The following is a 15,649-nucleotide window of genomic DNA, read 5'->3' as shown; positions in this document are numbered from 1 at the left end:
TGAGAAAAAATATAGATTTCAAGTTTTGGAATAGTGCATCTTGTAACACATTTTTAGACAGTCAATTTTCATGATTTTTAAGTTTTTATGGATATGATTGATCTACACTATTTTTGAAGCATTAAGATGTAAATATATTTTAAAACTATCACAAAAATTTTTGATATTGAAACCATATTTTTTGATACTATTTGAAAGTGCGCTCTAGTTTGATTGTTTGGAGCCTAGGCTCTATTTGAACCGCAAATATTAAACGTCTCACATGTCATGGATATTTTGATAAATTTTTTTTTTTCATTGGATGTGTTTTTTTTGTGATTCTATTTCCTTAATTTTTCTACTCCCGAAAAAAATCACTTTCCCTTGTGTATAAAAACGACACTTTCCCTTGACAATAAAACCCTAGTACTAAAACCCTGCGTTCTTGAAGTTTAGGTGTGGGAACCCTAATTTTGTCGAGGTAGATTGGAGGATCTGCAATATCTGAGTTTCTGGTTTATCAATGGCGAAAAAGCGAAAGACTGCCTCCAAGCCTGAACCAGTAGTTAAACAGGAAGAACCCATCTTTGAAGAAGAGGTGGAGCCAAAACCAGAGACGAAAGAAGCAGAAGAATCGGGTTCAGAGTCTGAGTCATCTGATTCTGAATCTGAAGAATCAGAAGAGTCTGATTCAGAATCAGAGGAGAAAGAAGAATCATCTGAATCGGAAGAGGAAGAAAAGAAAGGGAAGAAGATTGATAGAGAGAAGGTGAAGAAGCTCCTTGAGCCCTTTGGGAAAGACCAATTGGTTGACATCTTGAGAGAAATCTCAGTGAAGAATCCATCTTTCATCTCCAAGATCAACAAAGCGGCAGAGCACGACCCCTCTCATCGAAAGATCTTTGTTCATGGCCTTGGTTGGGATGCCACGAATGAAGCTCTAATTTCGATTTTCAAAAAGTTTGGAACCATTGAAGATTGCAAAGTGGTCTCTGACAAGCTCACTGGTCGAGCAAAAGGCTATGGATTCATCCTCTTCAAACACAGGTCTGGAGCTCGAAAAGCCCTAAAACAACCACAGAAAAAGATAGGTAATCGACTAACTTCATGCCAGTTAGCTTCTGCTGGTCCAGTTCCAACGCAACATCCAGGTCCTGATTTAACAGGCAAAAAAATCTATGTGAGCAATGTAGCATCTGATATAACCCCACAAAAACTCTATGCTTTTTTCTCAAGATTTGGTGAAATAGAGGAAGGGCCATTGGGATTAGACAAAGTCACTGGAAAACCGCGCGGGTTTGCCATTTTTGTTTACAAATCACCTGAAAGTGTGAAGAAGGTATTGGAAGAGCCATTCAAGAATTTTGAGGGCCATAATTTGCATTGCCAAAAGGCAGTAGAAGGGATGAAATTAATCAAAGCGGGGCCCAATATGGCGCTGAATTCCGGTGTGGGGCCCTCTCTCAATGCCCTTTTGGCAGCGGGCCAGGGTCCGGGCATGCGGATCCCACCTGTTCTGAATCCAAGTGGGGTTGGGGTTTCACCTGTGGTTAACCCAAGTGGGATAACTGGGGTCTCCCCTTCTTTGAACCAGGGGGTTTCAGGGGTTAATTTGGCAAATGCTGGTTCATTTGGTTCTTCAGGTTTGAGTGGTTATGGAGCTCAACACCAGCAAGGACTTAGTGGGATCAATAGTGTGAACCCCAGTGTTGTTGGGAATTATGGGTCTCAGGCTGCTCTTCAAGGGTTGGGTGCTTATCAGAACCCACAAGTGGGTGCTCAGGCCTCGGCTGTCAGGTCTCAGGGTATGGGGCCATTGGGTGGATTGACTTCGTATCCTGGTTATTAGGTGAGATAATGGATTTTATGGATTACTCCTACTACTATTGATATTGTTATTGTCAACTTGTTACTATTAGTCAATGTGATTGTTCCGTTTATTGTTCTTGTTGTTGTTTCAATATTGCTATTGACATCATTACTGTTGTTTTTGCTCCTATTGTTACCATGAGTGCAATATTTTTTATATGCTGGTTGTTAGGCAATATTTTTATGTTTTATTTAATTAGTCCTTTGGTCAGGTGTGCTGTTTTTTGCGTTATATTGAAGTGCGTCAAGTTGTCAGTGTCGTATACTACCCAGAATCTATTGTAGTGATGTTTACTCTAATCTTTGTATTGCTGCCTTGGGTTTTTGAAGAATGCCAGTTCGAATAGTTCCTAGGTCATTTTTTGTATCTTTATGTGTTTTGACTTGAAAGCAAGTTGATTACGATCTTATACTACCAGAATGTGTGTTTGCATATGTTTATGGATCATTTTGTGCGATATACCTTAATGAAGAGCTTGGAGTTGTCAGTGTCCAGAGCCTGAGTCAGAGGCCAACTTGGCAGAGTCTCTATAAAAAAAAGATACATAAAAATCAGTATTAAAGTCAGAATTCGCCCTGAGTATCCTTGATAATATCAAGAAAACCTGAAGCTTTTTGCCATGTTGTGAAGTATCTAAACGATTTCGGTCCAGGTGGGGGGCAGTATCAGATAGCAAAACCAATGGTGAGCAATGGTTAGAGTTACCTTTAGGTAAAAGTTGCACCTTCAAATCAGAGAGAGAGAAAATCCAGTCAAAGTTAGTAAGAGCTCGATCCAGACAGTTTCAAATTTTTTTGAATCTTAATCTCTACATATTTGATTTTGTGGTTTTTTGTTTTTGCTTTTTGACAATTCCCTAGTTAATGGCCACCTGTAGACCATTCTGTTTTTATGGTTGTGGTTATGCATTAGTCTTTAAAAATTGACGAACTGACTCGAAATCTTGGACGGTCCCATGGAGGGAATTACTAGAATTGTCCATAACCGGGCAGTTGTCACTACAGCAAATCACCATGTTTCGTGCGGATCACTTTAGGGTTTGGGCAATTCCTAAGTTTGGTTCTTATCATGGCCCTCCGATCTTATTTTGTCTCAATTTTTTTGTGACTTTTGGGTTATAGAGTTCCCATTGTGCATGTGTATAAGCAATGCTAAAAAGTGGATTATACAACTCTCAGATTTTTAAATCACCCATGCACACATGCTTATATATTTATGTATGCACACATCGACATGTAAAGCGTTCCCTAGGATAGTCATATACATTTTGTACATAGATCAAGCTGCTTCCAAGCCGCTTCCTGAACAACGCTTCCATGTGCTCCCAATGTAGGGAGCATCATCCATCAATCGTCTCAGGCTACCACCTCCATCCATGCTACTATGGGCTGAAATCATGGGAAACATTTTGTTCCCTTGACGGACATGATTTCCTCTCAACTTATGTGGAGTGAGGGTAGGGAAGAAGTAGGTAAGAGGTGTTGGGGCTGACAACTTTTGTTTGGAGACTCTCTCCTGTTAATATATACAGTTTTTCCTTTCTTCTCTCATGTTTCCTTTTCTATTTTTAGTCTCCCTCAGAAACTTCTGATGCATCTATTATTGTCACACAGACACCTTAGATTTTCCTTCATATCACGTATGGAGGTCTGACATGTGAGATTGTGATCCACAATTGCTTTCCATTTTAGGGTGTTGACATGACATGTTGGCACAACTATACTTAACACAATTGAAAAAAAAGGAAAGAAAAAAAAGACATGTGGTCACAATGAATGTGCCAACTACTTCAGTGCCACACATACTTAACCATATAAAATAGGTAAATTACCAAAAATATACCTTAATATTTGGATTATTGGAAATAAACCCCAATCTTTTCAAAACCTCATCCATACCCCTTTTTTGGGTGTGTAGACGAAAATAGCCTTCACGGTAGTCTTAGAACTGTGAAGGCATCACGATCTATTCTAAACCGTGATGGTCATGGCGGGTTGTAAGTCAAATGTAGTTTTGAAGTATCACATCGCCTAAAGAACCGTGATGGTTTATTGGACTTTCACGGTTCTAATTTAACCGCCACGGGGCATAAGAACCCGTAATGACCATCACTGCTTTTTAAGTTCCGTGATGCCTCTTAACGACCATCATGGCTTTTAAGTGTCATGATGCCTCAAACCATTAAACCGCCCATGACCATCACAGTAGTGAGTCTACTGTGATGTCTTCATGGTTCTAAGACTATTGTGAAGGCTATTTTGGTCAAAAGAATTGAAAAGTGAAGAACAGGGGTATGGATGAGGTTTTGGAAAGTTTGGGGTTTATTTTCAATAAAGGTATAATTTTGATAATTTCCCTATAAAATATCAATGTCACTTGTGGTCTGTGAATCCGGAACCTCTTTGATAGTAAACACTATCATTGACTCGTGCATTATAATTGTCGTTTATATATCAAAGTATTGTAATTCAGCAACTTAAAAACATGAATCAGTGGTGACTTGGTGAAAAAGAAATGGAATGAAAATTTTCATCTCCTTTTTCTTTTTTTGAATGTGCTAACTGTTCTATTGAGTAAGGAGTGTAGAACGAGTTTTAAAAAAATAGGCCTCCCATAGATTGGGACCCTCTACAAAAAATAAGCATCTCGAAGAGCGGGAGCTCTATACAAAAACTTAAAGGCTACCCATGAAGAGGTGGCCTATTAAAGAAATCACCGAGAAGGCAAGTACAAGAGAAAAAGATAAAAAGGTGTAGGCCTCTCCACCATGATAGATCAGAACAACAGAGGAAGGGTGCAACAAAACTCATGCTGTGGTGTTGAGTGCTCCTCCTTTAGCATGGGAGTTGGCCCCGCACCATGTATGCCTCCATGAGATGACCATAGGCCTGCAAATATAAGCAATCTCGTTAACAATATGAGCAGGAGTCCGGGGGACTAGGACAGGAGCCCGATGCCCAGCGAATAACATTCTTGGTGTCATCCCCAACGATTAAAATTGGGCTTCACGGTGGATTGAAGATTTTGAGACCCTCAAGAATTAAAATTGGGCTCCACAAGGGCTAAAGCCTCAGCCGATTGAGAATTTCAAATCATTGTTGGTAGCCTTAAAAGAATTTTTAGATTTTTCTTGCCTGAGAATAATTCGTGTCTTCACAAATTTTAAACTTTTCAAAAAAGAAATGTTTTTTTTTTTGTAGATTTACTCTAATATGTTTTTTGTGAATATTTTGTATCTTTATTTACCTCTACATACATGAAGTTTCTATAAGAGCACGTATATTGACGTGTGGTGCAATACTCGCTCTTTTGCCTAAAGTATTCGACACCTAAGATCCATAGTAATAGACATGGATATTTGTGCCTTAGCTGATGCGTATACCGGTATATGAAAGTGAACCCTAAAACTGACCTTCAGACATATCCGTCCATTGTATGAGGGTTTCAAGTTAGATGAAGTACTTCTGTAATCATATTTCAACAAAAATGGTTAAGCAAAAGTACCTAAATCTTTGAAGTGTTAGACATGCATGTTGTGCTCCCGGTGTGTCAAATGTGCCATGAGCCAAGGACACATGTGCCCAAGTTACATTGCATAAGTTATGCAGGTACATAGCATAAGTTATGCACTAGACACCCACACGCTTGTTGGTATCTGTGTAAGATTGATTTCTCCTTGTCTATATCCCTAGAGGCCCCAATATGCAACCAGATTTGTTACTCAATGAATTGTTGCACTATCTAGAAAGGCTATGTTGTGTAGGAAAGCAAGAAGATTGATGCGCATCCTTTTCTTCTACCATTTTCTTTGGGTACTGATGGAAATCTGTTATGCTTGTCTATAAAGGAGGGGAAACAGTGGGGGTGGGGTGGGATTTCTATTAGTTGATCCATGTCCCTGTGTTAAATGCTTGGTCATTCGAGCCCTTTACCCTTTTGTAGGTAAGTAGCACAGAATATGAGGCAAAGAGATTGAATAAAGAGATAAGGACACGGTTTCTATGCGGCCAGCCCGTATATTGTAGAAATGTGGGCTTGGCAATAAATATATATTTTTTAATATAATTTAATCCTAAATTTTAGAAAATATATAATCTTTAACATGGAGATCATAAATATGAAAAAAAATAAAATTGAAATCTAGAAATAGTAATTATATTAAGTAAACATTTGGACCGTTAGTTACAAATGTTTTTAGATGGACTAAGCTTTAAAACTCTGGACCACATACTGTAGAAATGCGGTCCAGCCTGCATGAAACAATTTTCCAAGGGATAATGGGCTGTGTCAAATTTTAATACAGATGAGGATTTGAGTGCTGGCTTGATTGGACACAGTGTTGATGGTCAAAACCAGGGTTTGAAAACTCGGCGAGTCAAACCTAACTCGCCCGGTTCGACTCAGGAATCGGCAGACCCCGTGCCGGTTCCACTACAATATCGGGAATCGCCCGTGTCTAGAGAGAACCGGGCGATTCCCAATAGTGAATCGTCGAGTCTCAACCGTGACTCGTCCAAGATCACGGGCTGTACAGTGTTCTTCACAAATTTCATGGTTTTTTGTCATTTTCTTATCATTTTTCATCTTTTTGAGGATTATAATCAAATCTTGCAGGCTTTATTTTAAATTTTTCAGCATTTCAGTCAATAAAAGGTAGTAAAAATCATCGATTTTGATCAAAAAAATTTGGATATGTGAAGAACCCTAAAAAAATTTTAGGGTTCCGTCATTTCTTTGATTTCAAGCAAAAGAGGGCATCATTTTTTGTAAAATCTGAGGGTTATTGATCGTAAGAGTGTTGTTTAGAAGTTTTTGTTCATAATTTGCGTGTATTTTGGATGAATACATATCAAATTTGAATTTGAAGCCACGGGTGCACGAAAAACAGGTAAGAACTGCGTTTTTTTTTTTCTTTTTTCCGCCATTCTATCAAATTCACTCAATATTTTACAAATAATATGTTAAATTTATAGGCTTTTGATTCGTTATAGTGTTGTTTATCATCACATGTATTCAATTTGATTTGATTTATTCAATTTGAGTTTGATTTTTGAGAAAAAAGACTGATGTCTGTGAAGAAAAAATGGACTGCGTTTTTTTTTTCCCGCCATTCTATCAATTTCACTCAATATTTTGCAAATAATGTGTTAAATTTATAGGGTTTTAATTCGTTAGTGTTGTTTATCATCACATGTATTCAATTTGATTTTATTTATTCAATTTGAGCTTGATTTTTGAGAAAGAAAGACTGATGTCTGTGAAGAAAAAATGGACCGCGGTTTTTTTTTTTCCTGCTATTCTATCAATTTTACTCAATATTTTGCAAATAATGTGTGAAATTTATAGGGTTTTGATTCGTTATAGTGTTGTTTATCATCACATGTATTCAATTTGATCTGATTTATTCAATTTGAGCTTGATTTTTGAGATTGAATGACTGATGTCTGTGAAGAATTGTGTTTTTTTTTTCCCCTCAATTCAATCAATTTTATTTAATATTTTGATAATAATGTGTTAATATTATAGGACTTTGATTCCTTATAGTGTTGTTTATCAAAATATGCATTCAATTTGATGTAATTTATTTGATTTGAGGCAGATTTTTGAGTTGGAATGATTGATGTTAGGTGGGTCTGTGAAGAACTGCATTTATTTTTTTCTAATTCATGATCAATTTTTTTGAAAAATTGTGATTTTTTGAAAAATTGTGACCAGTTTTTGATTATTATGAGGAATTAAACAATATTTTTAATTTTTATTGTTAAATTTTTTGTTCAAAAAGATGCATGTTGATAGATTATTTATGCAAAAAAATACATGTTATTATATTTTTAATACAAAATTGTAGTTTTTAATTTGTTAATGCAAAAAAATACATTAACAAATACATGCTGTTACACTGTATTATATTTTTAATGCAGTTTTGCATTAAAAATGTATTTTTATTTTTTAAAATTTTTAATGCAAAAAATACATGTTGTTATACTGTATTATCATGAGGAATTAAAGTGAATATCATTGTAAAAAAATCGTGGCATGTATGATAATTATATTATCTTGCAGTTTTTCAATTTTATGATTAAATTTTTAATGTAAAAAATGTATGTTCTTGATAATTGAGTTGTAGCCATGTTTGGAGCTTGCATTTTTTATTATAGTAGCTTGCATGTTTGTAATTGAGATGTACAATTATTTGTGATTATTTCAATTGAGTTGGGATTGTGCCCACTATATCATTGTAAATTTTATTTGTGGCATTGTGAATGACTATATCGTTGTAAATATTTTTTGTGTCAAATATACGTGTAGTGGCATTATGGATGACTATATTATTGTAATTTTTTTCTTGATTCTAAGTGTGACTTATACAGACTATTTTTTAGCTATAATGTTACATAAATATTTTTTTTTCTCAATTGGAACTAATTCATGTTCTTCGAAATGAAGATTTGTGACAAGTCCATATGTATTGGCATTGTGAATTACTATACCATTGTAAATATATTTTTTATTGATACTATATCAATGTAAATTTTTTGTTCTATATGTAGTGGCCGATATAGGCTATTTTTATCTATAATGTTGCATAAATAAATTATTTTCCCAGCAAGAACTAAAATATTTTTGTCAATAGAAATATTTTGCATTAACAACAAATATAACTTCATGAACTACCCCTACATATTATCACTACACATGGTGATTATTTTTCATATTGAACTGTCAGGTTAATTTTAACCTTTTACATATTAAAATAGTTGAACCATGACAAGATCTGCGGAAGACCCTGCATGGCAACATGGGGTCAGATTTGATCTCAACAAAAAAGACAATTATTTGTAATTACTGCCAAAGAGTGATAAGTAGTGGGGTACATAGGTTCAAGCAACACTTGGCAGGGGTTAAGGAAGATGTTTCTGCGAGCAATAGTATCCCTAATAATGTAAGAAAGTAGATGACGTCATTTCTCAAGGTTACCAAAGGTAAAAAAATTGCAAAGCAGAGGATGGATGAGGAGATAACTAGTTTATATACGCCATCAAGCGGGAATGATCCAGAAGAGCAATATAATAATGACTTGTTGATGGCTACAAGAATGAGTTTACAGGGAACATACCAGAGGGAACGCGGGTTTAGAATTCTTGGTGGTTATGACATGGGCATGCATGGTGGGCCTAGCTCAGACATGCATGGTGGGCCCAGCTCGAGCATGTATGGCGAGCCCAGCTGAAATATGTATGGAGGGGTTGGTGGCAATATGTATCAAGAGGAATCAAACGTTGAAGAAATTGTTTCTAGTTTATCTAAGAGTGTCAGTATTGCAGGTCATGGTCGTATAGACCCATTTCTCTCAAAGCCTATGTCAGAACAGATGACCCTCAAAAGCATGGTAAAAGGTACAAGAAACATGTTGGGCATATATGTTGGTAAATGGTCGTACGATAAAGGGATCCCTTTTGATACAGCCAATAGCCCATATTTTCCACCTATGGTCAACACAATCTAGAGAGCCGGGCCCGGGTAAAACCCTCGATGACATGTAAGCTCAGTGGGCCAATATTAGATGAAGAGGTAAAGAAAGTTAGAAAGTGGATTGAAGAATATAAACAGAGTTGGCTAAGAACAGGCATTATTCTCATGAGTGATGGTTGGTTGAATAAAGTTAGCAAAAAGGAGTTTTTAAACTTCTTGGCCTATTCTTCAAAGGTACAGTTTTTTTGTCTAGCAAAGACGTATTAGGGATGAAGAAAGATGCAAACTTCTACATACGACTATATGATTAGATAGTGGAGGAGGTGAGAGTTAAGCATGTAGTCCAGTTTATTACGGACAACGCGCGTGCATGTGTTTCTGCGGGCAGCAAGTTTATGGATAAGAGGAAGCATATAGTATGGACCTCGTGTGCTGCACACAGCATTGATCTTATGTTGGAGGAGATCAGTGAGATCAAAATTGTGAAGGAGACTCTACATGAAGCGAAGTTGGTGTCAAGATTTATATATAACCATTTTAAAATTTGATTTTTGTTCAGAGAATAGTCTAAGAAAAAAGAGATAATCAGGCCTGCCATAACCCGCTTTGCGGTTGATTACTTGGCTGTGGACTCCATTTGGGAATCTGAAGGTGCAATAAAGAGATTGTTTTCCAGTGAAGAGTGGTTAAATGACCGCCTCTCAAAGTCCAGTACCGGGTTAAAAGTTGACGGCATAGTCTCAAATAGGAGGTTCTGGTCTCGATGTTCCAGTATTGTAGAGGCCACTGCCCCTTTCGTCACGGTGTTAAGAATAATGGATGCTGATAAGAAAGCTACCATGAGCATCCTTATGAAGGTATCGAGAGAGCCAAATCAGCTATTGGGGAAAAGTGTAGTTTTGCTAGTAAAGTGATCGAGATTATAGAAAGAAGGTGGAACACCAAATTCGGACGTCCAATTCATTATGCAGGTAAATATATATATATATATCATTAGAATGTTTCATTTTAAATTATTTTTTTATGAAATTTTAAATCACATTTCTCTATCTATATATTTTCTAGGTTACTACTTCAACCCAAATTTTTTCTATTTGACACCTGAACATCCCCACAAGATTATGGAAGGGGTCAGATGCATTATTGCCAGGTTGGAGAGAAGTCATCGAAACCAGGTAGCAGCAATACAAGAGGTATTATTTAATATTTGGGTAAGAACTTGATTAAGTTGTTATATTTGTGAGGAATAATGCACTAAAACGAAATATTTTGTTTTAGCTTGCTATGTATAGGGATGCTATAGGATCATTCGGAACTAGACTTGCCAGGAATTCTCGAACTAAGATGGATTCAGGTTATCCCCTAATTAATATTTTGTTCATTCATATATTTAATCTTATGAATTGTTCTTGCCCTTACAATGCTTTTTGCATTTTAATCCAGCTGAATGGTGGGAGATATATGGTAGTGATGCACCTCACCTAAAGAGGATAGCAATCAAGGTGCTCTCCTAGACATGTTCTGCTACTGGTTGTGAGCGAAACTGGAGTATGTTCCAATGGTTGCACATTACTAGGAGGAATCGACTCGTTTCGGAGAAGCTTCATAAACTAGTCTACGTTCATTACAACTTAAACCTCCGAGAGCGACAAATAAGAAGGAAGCTTGAAGACTATGGGCCAATAGACTTGGACACAATATTTGTCACAAACACAGCAGAACAATGGGTAGTAGAAGAAGAGGAGCCAGTGTTGCACAAGAGAGCGTTCCTTGAGGCTATCGGTGAGGAAGATCTTGAAGAAGGTGATGAGCAATATGAAAGAGGAAGCAGCCCGCCAACATATCCACAATTCGTTGGAGATGTCGGTGATATTGCATTTAACGAGGGAGCGTGGGAATGGGGTCTAAGGGAAAATGAGAGAGATGATGATTCTGAGGCCACGCAATCCCGCCGAAATTATTCACATATTGAGTCCCAACAACAAGAGGGTAGGGATGAGCACGATAGTGTAGGTGAGCATGAAGGATTGACAAGCTTCGGGGATTTTGGATTAGGACCACGACAAAACACTAATACTCAGGGATTTGGGTATAGTCAGGTGCCCACTAATTTGGATGATTCGTTTTTACAACGAGTCAATGAATTGTCACGTGAATTCAATCAATTGCATCAGCGTGACCAAGATGAAGAACGACGTCGTCTGTCATTTTATTTTTAGATCGTATGTTACAAATTGTATGCTTTATTGTAGTTTATGTATGATGATATACTTAATCCATGATAATTCTATGTTTATCCTTTTGTGTGATGTAAATTAAATGGTAAATAATAGTTCATGTAGGGAAATAACATATCAATATTCGCATATTCATGCAAAGAAATGAAAATTCTTAATGGAGTATCCGCATTTCTTATTGAATTCTTAAAAAACAACATTTATAATGAATTTAAATAAATTTTTCGGATTTTTTTTAAGTTTTAATCCGACCGATTCAGTCGATTCCCGATCCGGATGGCCGATTCGCCAATCCGGATGGGTTTTTGAGATGCCCGATCGGGGTCACCGATCCGTTTTTTAAACCGCTGGTCAAAACTATACTTCAAATTTTAATTGATGCTGAATAAGCTCTGTGCTTTTTACTCTAGTCTTTTCAGGTTTGAACCATTTGACTTTTTTCTCCGAATGGCTTTGTTGTTGCTAGACTTATCTTGGGGGAGGGTTATCCTGCTACTTTGTAGTGTGTTTTTATGGTGTAGAGATACAATAACTTGGGGTTCCAAAACATGAACTTATCCTCCTATCTTGCATTGTTTCTATGGGAAAATATTCTCTCTAGAAGTAATATAACTTGGGATGCTTGATCACCGAACCCAAATAGTTGGAAAAAGGCTCCTATGATGATGTTGATCACCTAATTAACTTGAGGTGCCCATTTTTAGTTGTCAAGGGCTTCTTGAATTTATGGCCCTTTGATAGAGCAGAATGGCGAACCATGGTTCGCGTAGTCAAACCCCAAGTAGTTGGGAAAAGACTCTAATGATGATGATGATGATGATGATTAAGGCCTTCTTGAATTTTTAACTTGTATTTCTGTTGGTTAAAAGCTTACAAGGTACCTGGGGCTTGCCTACTTCCAATTTCTTGCATGTTGGAGTCTGAAGAATGGAGGGTTATTGCATGCATTTCCCGTTTCTCTCTCTTGGCAGGCTAACTGTAGCCACAAGTGCTTTGTTATAGCACTTGAGAAAGTAACTCCATTGCAGTGATTCATGGAGAAACCAACGTCCATTGGGGGACACATGAAGAGAATGGATCCTGGCCTCTCTCTCTCTCTCTCTCTCTCTCTCTCTCTCTCTCTCTTACTAGTGCTTTTATGCGCATGGGTCTTCGATTGGAGGCTAAGATGTGTGCGTGCGTGTGCCAGAGAGAGAGAGAGATGCGGGCCTTTTTATATTGTATATGTGGATTCTAGACTTCTGCTAGGTTTTGATTATCCAGGTGACATATTGTAGTTCTGGTTTTTCCTTGAGCCGAGTCAAGCTTACATATTGTTTTCTTTTCTTCTCTCTCCATTTTATTTTCAAGATTTAATCAAGCCTTACATTTATGAGTGCTTATTGCCTTTTATGCAGGTTGAGAAATCTCAGTGGCCATGTTGGACATCTATGCCCACAGGATAAAGGATCTTTCCCCAGGTTTTGTCTATCTAAAGAAAGGAAAGGGAAGACTTCTGAATGTTTGCTAATTAGTTATAACTTGTAAGAAATTGAAGAGATTTCTATTGATCTAGACTGCCATATGGTGAATTGTGACTTTTGTTCCAAGTTTTCCTCCCTCTCTCTCTCTCTCTCTCTCTCTCTCTCTCTCTCTCTCTCCATACGCACACGCGAACACCACAGGCCCATTCATAGTTCCATCTTCAGTTACTCTCTCTACTTCAGAATTCCTTTGTTCCCTCTCTCTCAGACACACACCAGACATTCCCATGCGCAGTCTGATCTTCAGTTTCTCTGTGCCGTTTAGCTACTTTTCCTGTTTGCTTCAAGGTCCTTTACTACATTTTATATCGACATTTTGCCTCGTTATGTGGTGCCTCTCGTATGACATAATCAGAAGCAATTCCATGAAAATATTTCTTTTTTATTTTAATTTTCTCCAATTTTCCCGTGATTGCTTTTTGGCATTTCTAGTCCCTTTTTTTTTTGAATTTTCATTTCTTTTATTATTGTTCATTTTCTTTTCTCTTTCCAAGAATAGAGGGCTCGAGAAAAAGAGGGCCTTATAGAGAATGTCGTAATAAATCCACAGTAGAGTTATACCACGACGATTGAATTTATTATCTTCATACATAAGAATAATGATTACTTAGTAGAAAAGATTTTTAAATCATCACAAACCACCTTTTTTGTGTTGCAATTTCTCGATTATTATATTAGTATTTGGTTATTTGAGTCAATGCAGCAGATGTGGTTGCAATCCTAGTTTTGATAACATTTGGTATATGAACTTGAACTTTGTTAATTTAAATGAGTGATCCATGTGTTTGTTTTGATACAATAAGGTTGATGATAGAGCCTGAATTACTCATACAAGCTTCTTCAGTTGAATTTTCAAGCATAAGAAACAAGCTTTTTGGTTGCTTGTTTAAAAATCTGAAGGCATTTTTCCCTTCATTTCACTACGAGAATAGTTGATGTAATTTAAGCCATCTCATACATTTCAAATTTTAGAAAGCCAAAAGATATTCTACTCCTTAGGGAGTATGTTGTCCACTTACTCCCTTAGGTAGAATTCCTAGTTTTTCGACCTTAAATTTTGGGGATATAATATTTTTAACACGGATTGTTCTTAATAATTTTTTCCCCCTAATTGTATCTTTTAAGCATTTTAAAAAAATACAATGTCTCGAGATTGAATAAAAATCGTCTAATTTTTAGAAGGTGAGACCTAAGTGTTAAAAAATTCAAATTTCATTTTCTTTTTATAATAATCATCTAGTGTTTCTCAAGTGCTTGCTAAAATTTCATATTGAAAAACTCCTGCCCCCTCCTCTCCCCGCCCAGGAAGCATAGTACACGTCCTCTTTTAGAAACATAGAATGGCATTATTGAAGTGTTTTAAAAAGTATTACCATAAATAATTGGAAATTTAATTGTCATTTTTAATGTGGCGTATGCACCTTTTGTTTTTACATTATAATTTTAACATGTCTCAACTTAAGATTAAGCAACTAATAGAACACAATTTTTACTATAAACGACTCGTAAATGTTGTAAGCACACATTTTACAGTTCTAACCTTTGTATTTGAGATAGTTGTAATCCCTTTGACCTATCTTTAGGGGTGGCAACGGGTTGGGTACTGTTGGATCTGGACCTAGACCTGAGTAGTATTCGGGTCCAAACCTAGACCTGAGTAGTATTCGGGTCCAAATTTTGGACCTGTACTCAGACTTGTTGGGTCGCTAGTCTACTTGTTGGGTCTCGATCGGGTCTGGTTGGATCTATTGCCACCCTATGACTATAAGTATGATTTATTTATTTTTGTCTTTTTTTTTACCATCATATACCTTATGACTGTGAGTTTTTTTTTTTTCCACCAATAATAATATAAAGATTGTTAATATTTTAACCATATGAACACCTAGCGCACGGCTAAAGACAAACGATTGCTATTATATACCCTATGACAACGGGTACAGGTTGGGTCTGACTGAACCCGGACCCGAATAGTATTTGGGTCCAAAATTTGGACCCATACCTGAACTTGAAGTTGGTGTATTCATTGGGTCCCTGGTCTAAATAGTCCGTTGCCACCCCTACATATCCTTGTTTTCATGTATTTATACATGTCTATATATATATAGAATCGGATACATAAATTATGGGTAAAAAAAAATTGGAGATTTGCATAGAAGAGGAAATTACAAAGTCATGGCAAGCATTGACATATCGAAACTTTGACATTTCTTGTTATATCTTTTATGATAAAAGGTGTCCCTATTATCTAAAATTAAGATATTTTTTGTCGGAAAAAGTTCTTATATAAGGTTGTAATTTTATTTGTAAAAATAAAATTGCAATAATCTATACCGTTTATTTTATTTGGGCGATATATATTGACACCATCTTAAAAAATATACTATATATTAATGTTATTATAAAAAACGTGTCAAATGTACACCATCTAAATAAAATTGGTGATGTAAAATGTCACAATCTTATTTCCATAAATAAGCTATAAATAAGGTTAGAACCTTAAGCAAACCGCAACCCCCTTCTTGTTAACCTTTCACGATATCTAAATGAGATACATAGGCCGCGTG

At 36.4% G+C, this 15,649-nt stretch overlaps 1 protein-coding gene across 1 annotated transcript; it reads left to right on the top strand.

The window, feature by feature from the left end:
* Positions 1-426: 426 nt before the first annotated feature.
* Positions 427-13,148, top strand: LOC18427031 (RNA-binding protein P). Its single transcript, XM_006836094.4, has 2 exons — positions 427-1,828; positions 12,957-13,148. The coding sequence occupies exon 1, from the start codon at positions 503-505 to the stop codon at positions 1,826-1,828; it is 1,326 nt and encodes a 441-aa protein (XP_006836157.1). The 5' UTR covers positions 427-502; the 3' UTR covers positions 12,957-13,148.
* The last annotated feature ends 2,501 nt before the right edge of the window (positions 13,149-15,649 follow it).

Source organism: Amborella trichopoda, chromosome 1 (genome assembly GCF_054954075.1).
Source record: "Amborella trichopoda isolate Santa Cruz 75 chromosome 1, AtrichopodaSantaCruz75HAP2 v2.0, whole genome shotgun sequence".
NCBI classification, from domain to species: Eukaryota; Viridiplantae; Streptophyta; class Magnoliopsida; order Amborellales; family Amborellaceae; genus Amborella; species Amborella trichopoda.
The sequence above is the reverse complement of the archived record's forward strand: the minus strand, read 5'-3'. Positions and strand labels throughout refer to the sequence as shown.

Excerpts from the sequence above, each read along its gene's own strand:
- LOC18427031 (XM_006836094.4), top strand. The coding sequence starts at position 503 with ATGGCGAAAAAGCGAAAGACTGCCTCCAAGCCTGAACCAGTAGTTAAA.